The sequence below is a fragment of the Labrus mixtus genome, chromosome 12, assembly GCF_963584025.1.
Source record: "Labrus mixtus chromosome 12, fLabMix1.1, whole genome shotgun sequence".
In the NCBI taxonomy this organism is placed as follows: Eukaryota; Metazoa; Chordata; class Actinopteri; order Labriformes; family Labridae; genus Labrus; species Labrus mixtus.
In genome coordinates, this window is record NC_083623.1 from 9,146,222 (window position 1) to 9,164,022 (window position 17,801).

The following is a 17,801-nucleotide window of genomic DNA, read 5'->3' on the forward strand; positions in this document are numbered from 1 at the left end:
TAACAGAGTCACCTGGTTAGATAGAGACATGGAGGAGAAACATTGCACATATAGCACATAGTGACAAAGACCTCTGGTCAAATCGGGTGCAAATGTAAGAGGCACAACTTCTGTTTCAACACATCCTCATCCAGGGTCATCATGCTCCCATGCATTGTCACCCCCCCTTTGGCTTCTCTCGTCCTCTGTTTCTTGATGACTGTTTCTGATGTTGCTCTATGTAACTGGATATTGTAAATCTAGGGACAAGAGTTGAAAATTAGCAAGAGCTTTAACCTCTCTGAGCAACACATCAGTTTCATGCCCTGTGTTGGAACTGTGTTGAATTGCGTTGAAAAATATCTACACAATCAAAGTTTGAAAAGGTTTTCTTTTCTTTTTTTTAACCTTCTCCTGGGTCGAAGATCCTGTGTTGTTTGGAGTGATTTGCATAAAAGGATGACACTAAACTTTCTTTTTTTGAAATGGGACAATTTTATAGCCCAATTAATTCCCTGTTGACTGCTTAATGGGACTATCACTAGTAAATGGCTTCTTTTATAACAAATTCCTGCAAAAGGTCGGGGCTACAGTTATGGCTCTATGCACAGGACATCTTCAATATGTGAAGCAAAAAAAAATGATGAATGAATCGTGAACAGCAACCCTGTCTTTAATGCTCCCACTGTCGTAGAAATTACCTGTTTAAATGGACATCATTAGCTTAGCATTTTGTTAGCAACATGACTCCTTTTGCTAAGGTCAACTTCCCGATACACTCTTCTTGTACCTGCTCTGTGATCCGTGAATGTATCTACATGCAGTCAATATGTGTGTGTGTGTGTGTGTGTGTGTGTGTGTGTGTGTAAGCAGCATGTGTATTGATGTGTGTGTGTGTGAGTGTGTACTTCTGTGTGCACTAATGTGAATGATTAATTGATGATGTCATGCAGCATAGATCTTTGTGTTTTTGGTGTTCATGTGTACAAACGCACAAATGCAGAGGTCATGTGTGGGTTGGCATTGTGTGTTTGTTTGTTCTCGTATGTTTGAGAATGTAAACCGCATATAAATATATATGTGTGTGTGTGTGTGTGTGTGTGTGTGTGTGTGTGCTTCCACCCCCTGCCGTCCCCCTCTCCCCCTCCATCTGTCTCCCTCTCTGCGCCACTGACCCCACACATCTGTCTCTGTCTCGTTACACGCCAGCTCCTCCTGATCGATTTTAGTATTTCTTTTAATCAATTACGCCACCTCTCCCCCATCCGCTGCCATATTAGTGTCTCCCTCATCAACCCCCAGTTAAAGTTAACGGCACAATCTGCCCAATGCAGGCTTCTATTACGATGATGTCCTGTCATAAAGATAACTGGGAAGTCCAGCCGAGCCAGCCAGAAGAAGGCCTTTATATCAGAGAGCAGCTTTTTGTTTTGTCTCTTTGGTCCCATTTACACACTGAAGATTACACTCTTTGAATCGACATTTACTGTTCAGTTAGTGAAAAATACCGTCACAGCATTGTGTACTTTCAGCAGTAAAGAAGAAGGCACTTTCCAACACTGACTATTAGTTTCTCATGGATATCAGTCCTAGGTCTCCTGGGTGACATATCAGAGGAAAGTGTCCAGAAATGCCCACAGAGTGTTACCTAGAGATCATCGTATTTTCTACATTTGAGCCACTGATCAAGCAGCTGAATTTTTGCATTCATTATGCTCTTAACACCATTTGTACTAGCAGGCACAAAAAAGAAGAACAGTAGATGCTTGACATACTTTACTTCACTAAAGGGCTTCTTTCAAAGAACTATGGGGAAAAAAAGACCAAACTGGGGTTAAAATACGCTGAATAAAGTATTATTTCAGGCCTCCACTCACACTGTCAGCTTATCTAGCTTATATGTTCTTATGCTGTTATACAGAATAAGTTGTGCTGTCATGTTATATGTTAACAGTGGACTCCCAGAGGAGTATATCCCATTTAGGACTCCATCCATTTAGGACTCCATCCATTTGTCCATCAGTGTTTCTTAAAAAAAAAAAAATCCACAGAATTTTGGACTAATTTCAGATTTTTGTGACTTCAGTGATCCAGATATTTAAACAGGTCCCCTTCATGTTACCAAGGATCTGTTTTAAATTTAAAATCCCAAAGTTGGCCGTTTCTTTTAGTCCTTTTCTCACTTTCCATCTCTTAGCTTCTACTGTCCCTGTTTCTGTTTCCTTATCTTTTTTCCTTCACGTTTTCAATGTCTGTCTCGTTTTTTTTTTTGTTGTTGCTCTTACTGAATCTCTGCCTCTATAAATCTCTCGAGATTTCCTCCTCGCTGTCTCTCTCACTATCTCTCCATTCCTTGTCTCTTCCTCTTTTGCTCACTGTCTGTCACCCTCTCTCGTCATCTCCTCCTGCAATCTCACTCTCTTACCCCCTCTTCTCCTCCACTCCTCCACTCCCCTCCTCTGTCTCTATCTCTCTCTCTCTATCTCTCTCTCTCTTGCTTGTGTTTCTCATCCACTGGCACTACATCCAGGGATTCTGCTCTTTAGTGTTCTTGACAGTTTCTCTCCTTCAGGACAAAACAGTGAATAAGAGCAGACAAAAAAAAAACTCCCTCCCGACACACCTAAAAAAAAATTGCCCAGCATGCACTGAAAACACAAAATGGGGAGAGAGAAACATCTCCGGGCTCCTGACACCGTCCTCACTCCTTCGTTTTTCCTCATTTGACCCTGATTTTGTCCCCACCCAACTCTCCTTTCTGACAAACGCTTAGATTTGGTCTGAAGACATGAAGCATAAACAGTCTACCGGGTGGGAAAGTTAGCTTGCGGCTTCAGAGGGGCATCCTGGTCAAGAGTAGCATCTTCAATCTGCTCCATATCTCTGTCTTGAGTCCATTTTTCTCCATTTTCATCCACAGGAGTTGAGGATGCTATTTTAGTCCCGTATGCATCCTACAATCTATGGATCTATGGCTTTGAAATTCAGTCAAATCCAGATTAACATCGTCATGTTTAATCATGCTTACAAAAAAACATGATGTGGAGTGGGAATGTTGCTCCCAAAGCCGGAGTAAGATACTGTAAAGCGTAGGCGGCGATTAATAATGCATCCTCTCAATGCTTAAAATACACAGCAAGATAAATAATTTCATAGATTAGCGCTTGTCTTGGGAGTGAGGAGAAAGGAACGTTTAGCACAGCAGAGGAGCCCACAGGCAGACTCTCGCACACACACACACACACACACACACACACACACACACACACACACACACACACACACACACACACACACACACACACACACACACACACACACACACACACACACACACACATACACCGGAGAGAGATAAGAAACAGGGAGGGAGGAGGGAGTAGAGGTTTGTATAAATGTGGCCAGAGGGAGGCGTTGTGATCTGCTGAAGACAAGGAAGAGATCTAAGGGTTACACACTGTCGCTGTTAAATAGAAATCAAAAAATAAAATTTTATGGAGATTTGCTTTAATACCCTTATCCTTTACCTTTTTGTTAAGATGTATGTTTGGGCTTCTTTGCCTTTATTTGATAGGAAAGTGGATAGAGTAGAAAATCAGGATAAGAGAGTGGGGATTGACATGCGGGAAAGGAGCAACAGGTCGGACTGGAACCCGGGCCGCCAATGTGGAGAACTAAATCCTCCATTAGGCCATCTGCACCGCTAACCCTTTACTAAAGAAGGGGCCAGGCCTTCAGCCTTAGTCTTTAGATTTTTTCTGTTGGTGCCGTTTGCTGTCAATGTTTACTTGTTGCCCTAGTTCAGGATTACTACATTCCTTGAAGCTCGTGTGAGGAGTTATAAAACACACTGAAACGACTACTAATGTCGGTCTATGAGCTACAAAAGCAAACATACAGTATCTTAAGCTTATTGACTATTGCTCTTTATTAACGTTTAGTGCCAAGAGTCTCTGCTGTGGGGTAGGTATCACACAAAGTGATTTACATCACATTTTCCCAGGCAAGAGAGAAGTGGTACAGCTTCGTCCACAGCGGGCGCCAAAATCAACACAAACAAAACATTTCTCACAGGAGCTTTGTGTATTAACTATTTATCACTCGAGCTTTTTCTCTTGAACTGAAATGTGTTTCTTTTTCTTCCACTTTGCACCTTTTTTGCCTTGTTTAACATTTAAAGCCTCAGAGCAGCTTGATAAGTGTTACACTTATGTATAATTTTAAACCCTCAGACTTTTCAAATATACGCTAAGGGAGTTGCAAACGAAGTTTGAGTCACTCAAAATGTAAACATGTCACACAATCTAACCATGCAATATTCATGCAACATTTTCAGCTACACCTGTTCTTCTGATTGAGTCAAGAATGTAGAAAACAAATGTTAAATAAATGTCATTGGGAGCTTTGAACCTTTTGTTGTGCATTTGCAATGTGGCAGAAATGCTCTTGCCAAATTGAACATGTAATAAACTGAGGTAAAGGTGAAAACACCCTCTATGTTTCTCTGTTATTGTTTGTGTTGGTAGGTATTGTTTGAACAACTCAAGACATCTTTCCAAATCACTGATTTTTTCTTTCTGTTCACTCCTTCTACTCATCCCTCCTCCTACCCTTCCAGGAATGCTTCCAGTTCATCTTGCCAGCGCTGCCGCATGCCATCGACCTACTTCGGGACGCAGTGGTGAAGGTAAAGGAGGCTGCAGACGAGCTGGAGGACCTGCCATCGCCACCACCGCCTCTCTCGCCGCCACCCAACAGTTCGCCGCGTCGCCAGACAGAGGACAAGGGCGTGCAGTGCGAGGACGAGGACGAGGAGAAGAAAGATAGCGGAGTGGCATCCACTGAGGACAGCTCGTCCTCCCACATAACAGCCGCATCCATCGCCGCCAAGGTAACTGGGCATAGGAAAGGAGAGGGCGGTGTTTGTTTTGAACAAATTTCTGTTTTTCACAGATATCGCTCCATTTCATGCAGCCATCTTTATGTGTTCACATACGTCTTTCACACAAGCAGGTTCCGTATGGAGCATTCTGATATTTAAAAAATTCTACCCAAAAACAAGTGTATTAAATAAAAAACTGTTCAAGCTCTGTGAAGAACTTTTAGGTGGTATCAATTTGGAACCCCTGACAAAGCATCGCATCTTAGTTCATTGATGATATTGTCCATGCAGCATATTTGTAGGTTCTGGTTTCTGACAAAAAAAATCTAATCTTTCTGAAATTATTACTAAGTGATCAATCTTCTCTGTGATGGTCTTGTTTACTCAGTACATGTGCTCTAACAGAGAAGACACAGTCACCCTTTGTCTTGAGGCTGGACTGTGTAACATTTTAGCAGGTATTGCCAGAAAACCATTTAGCCTGCGAGTCAACTCGTAAAAGGTTAAAAGGTCAGTGAAATAGCATGGCCCTTCATTGCCTTGAAAGCAATCAATAGCATCTTAAGATCAGTTCTAAAACTTACAAGAAGCCAGTGAAGGTGAGTTAAAAACAGGAGTGGTGTATTCTCTACGTTTAGTGCCAGCTGGAGACGTTTGATAGAGTTACAGTAATCTAAATAGGATCTAAATAGGAAGTTTTCTCTACAAGTCATTGTACAACTACATGTTCGTCAAAGGTTAAATCACTTTCAACTTTACTCCTAAATATCTTGCTGCTGTCACCAGATTAAAGTACGGCTCACCTAGGTCTTGAAGAACTTGGGTTCTTGCTTTTTTGATGCCAAAAAACTAATTTGTTGTCATTCATCTGAAGAAAGTTATTTGCCATTTGATAGCCTTCAGACCGTTTCTGAGGCTGTTCAGGCAGGGTGGTTGTTTTTTAATGGTTAGGTTTAACTATCGGCATAATTGTGGAAAGAGATAAATGTTGTCAGATTATATCACCTGGAGGGAGCATGTATAGGGAGAAGAAGAGAGGTCCAAGAATTGAGCCTTGAGGTACCCCACAGGTGATGTCTGCTGTAGTCAAAGTTGATGTGCCTTTGTTTACAGCAAAAGTCCTTTGGAAAAGCAGGACTTAAATACAAAATTCCTCACATTTCTCTTTGGTGGCTTCATGGCTGTTATTGGTGGAGGGGCTAATGACAGAATCAATAGAAAAATCCTATATTAAGACATCTGACTAAACACTGAACTTTGTGTAATTAAAGTGGGATCCATTGTAGTAACTAAAATAAAAAAAAACTTCAACATCATCTTGAGTTTAAAAAAGAGAACCTCTCTTCCACATAAAATTACCATTTTTCTTTGTCATCTTTCATGACTTTTTGCCATACATCTTTGTGTATGTGTGTGTGTGTGTGTGTGTGTGTGTGTGTTTGTGTCTCGTTTGTCTGTCACATGTAACATGAAGTATCTCTCCATACCCATCATCCTATCCTGCCCTGTCTGCAGCCCGGACCCTGCTTCATGGCTCTGTTGTCACGGTAACATCCCACCTCATTGTCCAGTCACAGACGGATGTTTGGTAAGACTCCGCCCCCTCTGATATCACATTACTTAGTCATCATGGTGTCACATTTTTTTAGGTCATTTGTCTTTCATCTGAGTCAGCTCTGTGAGTAGGCGTGTTCGTTTACATTTGACACATGACTTCCTATCCGAGGTGTCAGAGTGTTTGTCCTCTTGGCTGGTGTGTGTCAGTATTTCGCTTTGTAGAGTCAGGATACTGGTTATTATATTTGCCTGTGTGCGTGTGTATGTGTGTGTGTATGTTCCCAAATCTTTAATATCAGTATTTGTGCCCATGCGGTTATGGTATATTTGTTTTTTATGCAGATTTATGTGTGTGTGTGATTAGATCCCAGACTCCATTATTTCGCGGGGTGTGCAGGTGTTGCCCCGGGATACAGCCTCTCTCAGCACCACGCCCTCAGAGTCGCCCCGTGCCCAGGCTACCTCCCGCCTCTCTACCGCTTCCTGTCCCACACCCAAAGTGAGTACACATGCAGTTAACACACCCACTCCCACTTTACGCATACCTTCAATCAAACATTCATTTAACATCAGTGTACATCTATCCCTGTGAGGAATTTATTTGGATGTAGTCATTTACTGAACTTCATTCTCAACTTGTGTTAAAGCTACTGTGAGGATTTTTTTTGTTAAAAATGTCTGTGCTTGAGATTTATTTTGAGTTGCACAGTTGTATTACAACTTTCTTCTGAACTGGACGAGGCCAACGTCTAAATGGGAAAAATAGCCTGTTGAGTCAAGAGATCTGACAAACAGAAACTCAAACATGTGGCTTAGATAAGTTGAGGTGTTTTAAGTGTCATCTGGAATCTATCTCAAAATCTTGCCCTGCATGCTAGCAGTGACTCCACTATTAGAACATGTATTGTCCAAACATGTCAAACTATTTTTAACTTTTAAACCAACAGACGAGAAAGTATTTAAAGTGGTTTGATTTAAATAATTAATAAGAAGAATTGGATAAATTAACCATGACATCTTCTGAGCTTGCATGTTAAGAACTCTTTGAGAAAGTGAGCAAACTCACTCTGCTGATGAAACTCCAGAAAAAGATGGTGGAACGATTTCCACCATCTTTCAACCATTTGCAAGGTCAAGAGGAAACGCTGCATTTTATTGCATTATCTCTCCAAATATGATCATTAATCAAAATCTAAAACCCAAGTTATATCAAAACGTTAACCAATCCTCACCAGGAAAGACAAGACAAGAAAAGAATGTACATCCTTACTAACACACATACTGATAAGACTCACACATGAACACAAAAAACACAAAAGGCCTTTCAGAGCCCATTTTCCCGTCTGCTCAGCTTGTTTGTTTGTCTGCTACAGCTCATTAATTTTTCTCCACAGGTTATTACAGCTACTCTCTTGTGCGCTAACTAATACTTATAATCAATGGACAAAGAGGTTTTTTTTGTTCATTCTGGTGAGAAAAAGGATTCACTTCTTGCCTGTGATGTCTCTGCTTTTTTTGTTATTTTACTTAGAACCAAACATCCTTAGAGTACATGCTTACACATCAAACCATCACACACAGACACACAATCAGAAACAGTGCTGTTCTCTTTCAGTGTCTCAACTTGGCAAAGTGTATGTTGCATGTTTGTCTCTGTGTCTTCTTCATGTGAAACCCTTGACGTATGTGCGCGTGTGAGGCTGTGCTCGCATACTTACAGAATTATTACAAAGGTCTTATTTTAAGCTGCAAACTCTCCAATTGCTTCTTTCAATTTCTGTTATTTTCTCTCTGTTCTTTACTGAAGCGCTTTGGGCTGCATGTTTTTATGTATGAAAGGTGCTGTATGAGTAAAGCTGGGTTGTGTTCTTTGTCCCAGCTTTAATGGGACACTAACATTTTGCTTGGTTACAGTTGGAAGCTTCTTTTGAAGTGTGAAAGATTTACACAATTCTTGATGCAAAAAAAAGCAACACATTGGATTATTGAAATGTCTGACAATCCTTCTGTGTTTTCAGCAATCTCTGCAGGGTTTTGTTTTTTTCCTACACACAGATTGTTGTCAACTCTTTCCTCTCTGTCTTCTGTTTCTTTCTCTCTTTCACCTCATCTGTCAGTGTCACATCTCCGTGTGTCTCCCGGACAGCAGGCAGGTGCTGTAGGAATATATGATGGGGTTGTCATGGGAATAGAGGGATGGCATGTAAGCGGCAGAAGGATGGAGCAAGAGAGGGCGAGTGCAAAGGCAGGTCATGAGACAGAGGAAGCAGCCAGAGAAGATTTCCTTCCCTCTCTTCCTCTCTCTCTCTCTCTCTCTCTCTCTCTCTTTCTGGTCTGCAGTGTTTGGCTTTTGTAGAGCGATATGAGGTCAGTAGCACAAGAAAGTCGGAAAGGTTTTGTTGAAAGTCTGGTGGAAATCTAAATATTTAAATATGCAGCTATAAATTAGTCAAGATGTGGAGAACAGAACAGCAAGTATTGTAATGGCACAAAGAGAAGAGAAAGTGTTGGATTTCAAGGATCTAAATGCAGATTCCCTGAGGTGGTCCGAAGACGATCCACAGAATGAAATATACATCACACCATTATATTATATTGAAATCCAATCCAATTAGGTACAAAGTCTTGTTTCCATGCTCTTGGGCATCCCAGTTGGCATGTTTTGTTTTTTCCTCTGTCTTAGCTCCTGCTTCTCGTCTTTTGTGTGGGTGCTTATACACATGTACATATTAGCTTTAGCTTGAATATAAAAAAAAAAAAAAACCTCTGCAGTTACGTCCTCACCAGCTCATGTCAAAAGTGGTACTGATTCTACTCGTTGTCGAGATGCCGGCTGGCCTGGCGGTTGGTCTGCACGCCCAATGTACAGAGGCTGTTATCCTGCTGGTGCACTCGGCTCCTGAGTTGTTGGAACACATTTTTTTAAAAGAAATAACTTTCAACTCGTGTCCCCCAAAGGAATTACGTTTTTCAAATCCATTTCAGAGCAACTGTGCTAATCTTACCATTTAACTCTGATTGAGAAGACATGACTCATTTGTGTGAGACCACTTGAAGAAATCTTGGTTTATGCTGTGAACATATTTCCTTTTCCAGTACATAATATCGATAAAAAAAATCGATTTTTCTTTGAGGAGGCCAAAGCTTACTCCAGAATCTCTATATTCGGGTTCAGCATTCTGCTCAGATTCTAAATAGTGCACTGAAAAAGATTTTGTCACATCCTCAACATTGTTTTTTAGTCAATCAATCAATCAACTTTTATTTGTATAGCGTCAACTCATAACAAGTGTTATCTCGAGACACTTTACAAGAAGCAGGTAAAATACCTTACTCATTGTCTGTTAACATTACAAAAGAGCAGGTAAAAGACCTTACTCATTGTTATGTTACAAAAAGCAGGTAAAGGACCTTACTTATTGCTATGTTACAAAGATCCGGCCTATCCATCATGAGCACTTTAGCAAAGCAGCAAAAGTTACAGTGGTAAGAAAAAACTGCCTTATTAAAAGGCAGAAATCTTCGGCCGGATCCCCGGCTCATGACGAAACAGTCTTCACAGGCCTAGACTGCGCCGGGCTTGGAAAGGGATAGGGGGAGAGATGGGATAAGATGCAGGAAGAGGGATAGAGAGCAAGGGGGTGGGGGGAGGTAGACCGTCCATCAGCAATCCGGTGGGGAGGGGAGGGGGTGTGGGGGGTTGTTCTGGCAGGCCGCCAACCCACGATCCGGTGGGGAGGGGGTAGTGGTGGGGTGGGGGTTGTTCTGGCAAGCCGTCAACCGATGATCTTGAGGAGCCTAGGGGAGCTCAAGAGCTCCCAGGAAAGTAGGTGGTTAGTGACTGAGATTTATAGATAGATACATGCAGTAATATGATGTACTGTATATGCAGAGAGAGAGAGAGAGAGAGAGAGGAGCTCAAGGTGCCAGTTCCCCCGGTAGTCTAAGCCTATAGCAGCATAACTAAGAGCTGGTCTACACCAGCACCAGCCCTAACTATAAGATTTATCAAAAAGGAAAGTTTTAAGTCTAATCTTAAAAATACAGACTGTGTCTGCCTCCCGGACCCCGGCTGGAAGGCGGTTCCAGAGGAGAGGAGCCCGATAACTGAAGGCTTTACCCCCCATAGTACACTTGGAGACTGTAGGTACCACCAGCAGGCCTGCACTCCGGGACCGCAACGCTCTCAAGGGACAGTACGGCACTAGTAGCTCCTTAAGATAAGATGGTGCCTGGCCATTTAGAGCTTTGTAGGTGAGAAGAAGGATCTTGAATTCTATTCTAGACTGTATAGGGAGCCAGTGCAGAGAAGCCAGGACAGGAGTAATGTGGTCCCATTTCCTGGTTCTGGTCAGTACACGAGCTGCAGCATTCTGGACCCGTTGAAGAGTCTTTAGAGATTTGCCAGAGCACCCTGACAAAAGAGAGTTACAATAATCCAGTCTGGAGGTAACAAATGCATGAACTAGTTTTTCTGCATCACTTTGCGACAGGATATTCCTGATCTTGGATATATTACGAAGGTGAAAGTAGGCTGTTCTTGAAACTTGACTGATGTGAGAGCTAAAAGACATATCTTGATCAAAAATAACTCCTAGATTCCTAACAGTGGTGCTAGATGCCAGGCTGATGTCATTAAGGACAGTCACATCACTAGAAAAAGTCTCTCTGAGGTTCTTAGGGCCTAGCACAATAACTTCAGTCTTGTCTGAGTTAAGTAGCAAAAAATTTCTGGTCATCCAGGTCCTAACGTCCTTAAGGCATGTTTCTAGCTGACATAACTGACTGGTACCATCGGGCTTCATTGATACATAAAGCTGAGTATCATCTGCATAACAATGAAACTGTATGGAGTGTTTCCTCATAATATTTAGTGACATGTAATGAGCAGCAAGGGCTGCAATGAAACAGTATAATATTGAAACTGCAATTTGGCCAAGTGCAATTTCCAAAATGTAAATAAAGGTAAAATGATACCCTATCAAATGTGACAAAATCATGATTTAAAGTTTCATTAGGGAACAACAAAAGTGCAGCAAAAATGGCCACAGCTATCGGTATATGATATATGATCATGAATATCTAAGTGACCAATAACTGTTTTTTATTTCGCCACCTACACTTCTATCAGTGTTTGGCTTCACTCCTGTTTTCTTCTCCACATGAATACATTTCCCAATTTTTTTTAATCATGTGCTGAACTGGAAAGAAACGATATTTGCCTTATTTCTTTGCAAAATGTCCCTGCCTTCTCATCTACTCCGCCGAACAAACCCTCTGCGATTTGTTTGCCTTTCTGCCGTGCCTTGTGTTGAACACAGCTTGATTAGAGAGCAGACTTAGCTAAGGTGTTCCTGACCTGAGCTGAGCTGCAGAGTGTGGCTCTGTAAATAATTGGACAGTGGGGAGCTTTAATGCTGCCTCTCCTCTTGTCCCAGCGCTGCTTCCAGCTCCACTGATGCAGCAAGTTAGCCTTTTCCCATCAGCCCTGACGCACAAACACACACACAACGCACACACACCTGTCTCTGCTGAAGCCTCTTTCTCCCAATGACCCAGTTTGTGCGCCTGTCACGATCACATGCCAGCCACATTAGTCAGCGTTTGTGTGTGACATGCATCTTTGGATATGTGTGTCTTTGTGTGTGCCAGATAACAGACACTTGATGTGTTCTCTGTGTCGAGCTTGAAGCTTGTTTAGATTCCCGACACAGGCTGTTGCCCTGCGACAAGCAGCCATATGTTCTTTGAAATTCCCACGTTGTGAGCGGCTGCAGTCGCTATGTACACAGCGTCCCTGGAGCCTGAGGCAGAATGGCTCCGTTCACTGATGCATTTCATGTGCCACTGTGGGCTGTTTGAGTGTGTTAGCAGGGTCTTGTTGGCAGCGCTGAGTGGTGGCTTTCAGAGGAGAAGGTTTAGTGTTGGTTTTAATCTTGTCAACACCAGAGCTGCTGTTGCTAACGTTCCCATACAAGCAGGCCTGACACCATGGCTAACAAAGTACAACATATGCAGGAAACACTCTCTGCAACAACAAAAAAAACATGCATAAATACACTTGCGGGTCATGTATTCGCCCTTACAGTTCAAGTAGCATTAATCAAGTCACGCTGATGTGTGTGCTTTCAAGTGGAGGACGTGTGTTAGCAAAAAGCTACATGTGACATGCAGACAAAGAGGGCGAGTGGGTTTGGATATTTTCTGTTGACTGTAATAGCCATAGTTATCTGCATTGATTTAAAAAAGAGTGTTGTCTGTTCCATTTAGATATTGTGCCATCCTTTTTTTTTTTTTTAATAAACCTTCAAAACGTTGATATATTTGTGCAAACATGTCACAGTTACAAGGCCTACTTACACTCTCAGCTTCATTTTTTCCAATCTTTTAGGCGCTTAAGATGCTCTCCCTTATGCAAAGGTGTACGTGCAGAGGACAGGGCTACTTCCTTATCACGGTGACATCATGTGCCAAACCTTCGGCTGATGCCTGCGATGTCTCTGCTGCATGGGGAGTGTACAGACACAGACAACATGAGCTTGAGTTTACTTGACAGAGACACACACTATGGATCTCAAAGTAAAATTTCATCATATCATGTAATAATGACTATTACAAAAATAAAAGCACATTTTTCAAGGTAGTAGTTGGAGTTCGATTTGCCAGCATTTAGAACCATCTGAATAAAACAGCTAGAGAGAAGTCTCTGTTTATCGGTATACAGCCTACATTTTGATATTGGTAGTTCTTGTTTCTGTTTGTAGTATGAGGTATCATTCACCTGCTTTTCAGTTGGAGTTGGATGTATGCAGGAAAAAAAGTATGTGAGTCATCTAAGAGAGTTTGTGCCATAATAAATTAATTTTGAGTCTCGCGACTGATTTTGAAGTCGGGACGAATTTTAGCTCGATCCCGAAGTCATCCCGTATATACTGAGGCATGACAGCGAATCAGCGGCCCGATCACCTGCTCCTGACCGGTCGGATGATTTTCTGGCTATTTTTTATGCTTTGGTCGTACGACTGCACACTCTCTGCCCTGAAAAGTTTGCCATTTCTCCTATGCCATAATGTTTTCAGACAGAAGCTGATGGTTTAAGATTAAGCTGAATTACTATTTTTTGCCAATATGGTAGATTTGGGGCCAAATGCTGCCAATAGATTGAGCTTGTTTTTAGCGAGTTCAGTACATGTTTTTAGTATGTCTATGGTCATTATAGTAGCAATGACATGGAAAAAACTGGTTTACTGTAAAACAAAGTGGCTTTGAAATAGCAAGCTTCTTTTGCTGTGTTGCTGTAGCTTAGCGTGATACATTTCACTTGGGGTAGCTTCAGTCTAATGAGGCTTTTAGCTTAGCTCCACATATTTTAAAAGTAGCTTGTCCAACACTATGATAATCTTTTCTTTTTTTTTCAAGCTTCGTGTGAACAGGAGGTGATGCTCATGTACAAATGTCTTGTGTCCTGCTATTATAAGTACTGTGTTGACATGCAGGCCCGAGAGCAGAGGTAATGAGGACGATTTTACAATCAAGCCAAGTCAATTTATAAAATATGCATATGTGTTAATGTTGTGTGTGTGTGTGTGCATGTGTGTGTGTGTTAAAGTAGCTCTGCATCGTCTTACAGGTTTTGTGGTTAAGCATAAAGCCTGTGTGTGTGCGCCTGCAGGCTCCCGAACACACTTGCCTGTCTGCAGAGCAGGGAATACACACATACAAGTACACACATAAAGTGAGTTTGGACACACAGAATCATCCTTCAGGGCGAGAGTGGCTGTGTCACTCTCAAACGCAACAAGCACACACGCAGCCCACAGCCCACAAATGCAAGCAGATACAAAAGGATTACAAACTGAGCAGCTCTACAACCATTCATGTAACCAGATTTTCTTTCTCTGTCACTCTGTCTCTTACTTGTACACACAAGAAAGCACACGCGCGCGCACACACACACACATGCAGAAGACACAGGGAGTGTAGTTGTACCCTTCCACTCTTGTGAGCATTTAGTACAGTTATGTAATGCTGAGTTTGGATTAATGAAGCATATGCGAGATGGGGCTTTTTGACTTAGATGATGGTTGACAGTTTGTGGGATTTTGTGTGCGTGTGTGTGTGTGTCTTGTTTCTGATTTTCATTGAAGTATTCAGGGCTTCACCTTGTATGTGCCCCGGTTTTCTAAGACACAAACACAAAAAAAACACTTCGGCCTGACTGAAGGCAACGTCATTTTGTTACAACATTCAGGAATTTAGTTTTTCTTTTCTTCTTTTGTTGTTTTATGATTGTTTGGTTTAACACAACATGTGATAGAACTGAGAGCTAACTTGAGCTACATCTGACTGCATAGGAATGGTGTGTACGGGCCTATATCCAATAGATCAAATGTATACATGGTGAATGAGACAGCATTGATTGTTTACATTTTTTTTTTATTCTATTGCAGTAAATTCAAAACTGTTGCGATGTGTTTATTGCAAATACTCAAATTGCAAAACAGTGAAATTGCTATAAATCGCTCTGCCCTTGTGGGGATACTTTAAGGGGTCCAAAGATAAATCTAAGATTATCATCCATATCATCATACAGCCGTTAGTTTTTAATAAAAGCTCAACTGTTTATTTATCTGACCTCTATTGTAAAATACTGAATACATTTATCTCTTTAGGCCTATGGAAATATTTTTACTTTTTTCTTGGTTCCCCCCAGTTGACATCTTGTGTCCACACCTTAACCTGCAGAGGGGTTTCTTTTAAGGGCACACATTCCACATTTCTGTAAATTCAAAGGTGAGGTCATATTTCTTGAACTAATTTGATTTGTAAAGATGTGTAAAGTTCTTGCTGTTCATACAGGTGGTGAGTTAAGTATCAGGGTGGCTAATACTCATAGTGGACAGAAAAAAAAAAAGATTATTGTCCTGATGTGAAAAGTCTCCCATAAGCTATGTTGTCGACATATATACAGACATACAGAAATGCACTTATTAAATACCTTACTTTGGTCAGCTGTTATTAAGGCAATCCATGAAATATGATATGACCATGACATGCGATACAATATGATACAATGTGACACAATACAATGCACTGAATTGACAATAGTGGAACCTCACTGATCATCATAACGAATGCCTCTAATCTGTCTGCTGCCCCTTTCATTTCCTCTCCTCTTTCCATCAGAGCGCTCACCTTGATGCATCTGCAGGTGCTCACATTATTTATGCTCTGTGTATTGTATGCTGTTCCAAACATCCCATCCACTTGACTGATATCCACATTTGTTTTGATTAAAGTAATCCATGCTCTTGCGCTCTCGTGGTGCCTTATTTGCACAGACTCTTTCAGGTGGCTGGCTGTGCACCTAGAGGACACTTCCTCACTCTGCACTGGTCCTTTAGCAGTTTTTTGATTAATGTCTTGATGTACGGCGCTGGAGCCAAGGCCAAGGCTTATGGAAATCAGCCCATCTGTCCTCACTGGAATGTGGGGAATGACTCACAGCACTATTTGCAATTCAGCACACGTCAGTTCCATGACCTTCACCATGGATGGATTGCCATTCTGGTCACCTCCAGAGACCTGAACAAGAGCGTGTTAGCATGCACACGTGTACCGATAAGCTAGCTCATACAGCAGAAACATGTACCAGAATTGTACTATTTGCTCAATTAAACAACTGCAAAAATAGGAACACAAACTGTTCAATGAAGAAACTACTTCTGCCTTAAATTCAGAAGATCTTCGTCAACGTAGGTGGGGGTTTTAATTTGGTAGAGAAGCTTAACTCTAAACTCACAGGACACATTTTTAGCTGGTTATAAAACAGACCGACAATAATTCTGATGCCTCTTGATGAGCTGAAAAAAATCAGACCGTCAGGAATAAAAATGTTTTATTTCAGAATAAAACGATGCCTGTTTCCACTGCTCTGGGGTAGGCTTAAGACAAGCCAATTTACAGCACACCTCAAAAACAGACTTAGTTTACATTTTCCACAAACGAATCAAAACAAAAGAATCACGCTGACTGATGTTTTTATTGCGTTAAAGAAAGCTGTAGAAGATTTTACAATTATTGAACACAGCTTAAACGTATACAGAACAGGTTAGCAAAGAGATAAGGGATACTGTGTCAGGGAATCAGGGAAGATTTGCACAGTTTGTTATTGTTATGTATTATGTTCCTCTAGTTGCACTCTCTTCAAAGTCAGTACAGCAGACTTAATAATCTGTTCTTTGCAGGATTTCACAGCTCTCATAACAAACGTGTTAGTCATGGTGTGGGAAACAAGCACACACAAAAAAAAAAAAAAAACGTCGTCAGTAGACAGATCACAGAATCATCACTTGCAAATGAGCGTTGACAGAGGATTATTGGCAGCACTGAGTGATCAGACAGAGGGAGATGAATGATTTATGACCCTTGTGAATGCGTAACCACCCATCCAATGTCAAATCATCGGGCCGCAGCGTGATGGATCGATGATTTACGGCCTGCGTGGCACATTCTCTATAAGCAACCAAGAAAAGTACAGGGCAGCACAATCATCAATAAACAGTAGGAAGCGTGTATTAATGTGTTTTTATGTCTGTGATATGTGTCAGGCTCTTCTGGAGTAGCATTGCACATTTCCGTCGGGTGCATGGCTCTGTTGGCCCGTACAAGGATCTGTACTTTGGGTGTGCTTGTGTGCATGATTCTGAGTGTGTATGTTTTATTTGAGTGTATTTTTTTTCTTTGTCTGGAAAAGCATATCGAGGAAGTATCAGGTCACACACACTTGATAATCTGGAACATTTTTGAGTGAACCCTCTATGTAGTCTTGTAAAGTCAATATGCTGTCTTGTTTGTTCCGATTCCTTTTTGCTTTTCTGATTGTGGAATTGTAGTTTGTTTTTAAAAGGATGACACATTTTAGGATCTTTTTGAGAAAAATATGAATGCATTATGCTTCTATGTAGGGATGATTGCTCAGCGAATACATTTATTTAAAAAGATTGATGAATTATGTGACATTCACAGGTTCGCACCCCTGTCTTTTCCCCATAAATGCATACGACATCATGAAAACAAAAAAAAAAATACAACAGGAAGATACACGTTACATACAAAAATAATGGATCTTCTATTTTGAGAAAGTCATAAAAGATGGTCAAATCTTAAACTGTCAAACTTTAGCGTTGAGCTGTACGCTCGAGCTGTTTGAGTTTGGGGTGTGTCATCACTTCCTGCATTGAGGCTCCGTGAGGTTCTGCTTTGGTCTTCTTTTATATGAGAATGTTAAGTCATTGACTTTTTGTAGACATTCATTGCCTCTGAGGCTATAATGAGACTATCGCCCGACACTCTGATGGGTGAATGTTTAAACTTGCAGCCT

General features: G+C 41.3%; 1 protein-coding gene across 5 annotated transcripts in view; it reads left to right on the top strand.

Annotated features, from left to right (window-relative positions):
* Positions 1-17,801, top strand: part of gphnb (gephyrin b) — a 103,032-nt gene that overhangs the window by 49,152 nt on the left and 36,079 nt on the right. For all 5 annotated transcript variants that reach the window (XM_061051824.1, XM_061051825.1, XM_061051826.1 and 2 more), the window contains exons 7-8: positions 4,598-4,870; positions 6,783-6,917. In XM_061051824.1, coding sequence (XP_060907807.1) covers positions 4,598-4,870; positions 6,783-6,917 — 408 coding nt within the window. The remainder of the gene's footprint in view (positions 1-4,597; positions 4,871-6,782; positions 6,918-17,801) is intronic.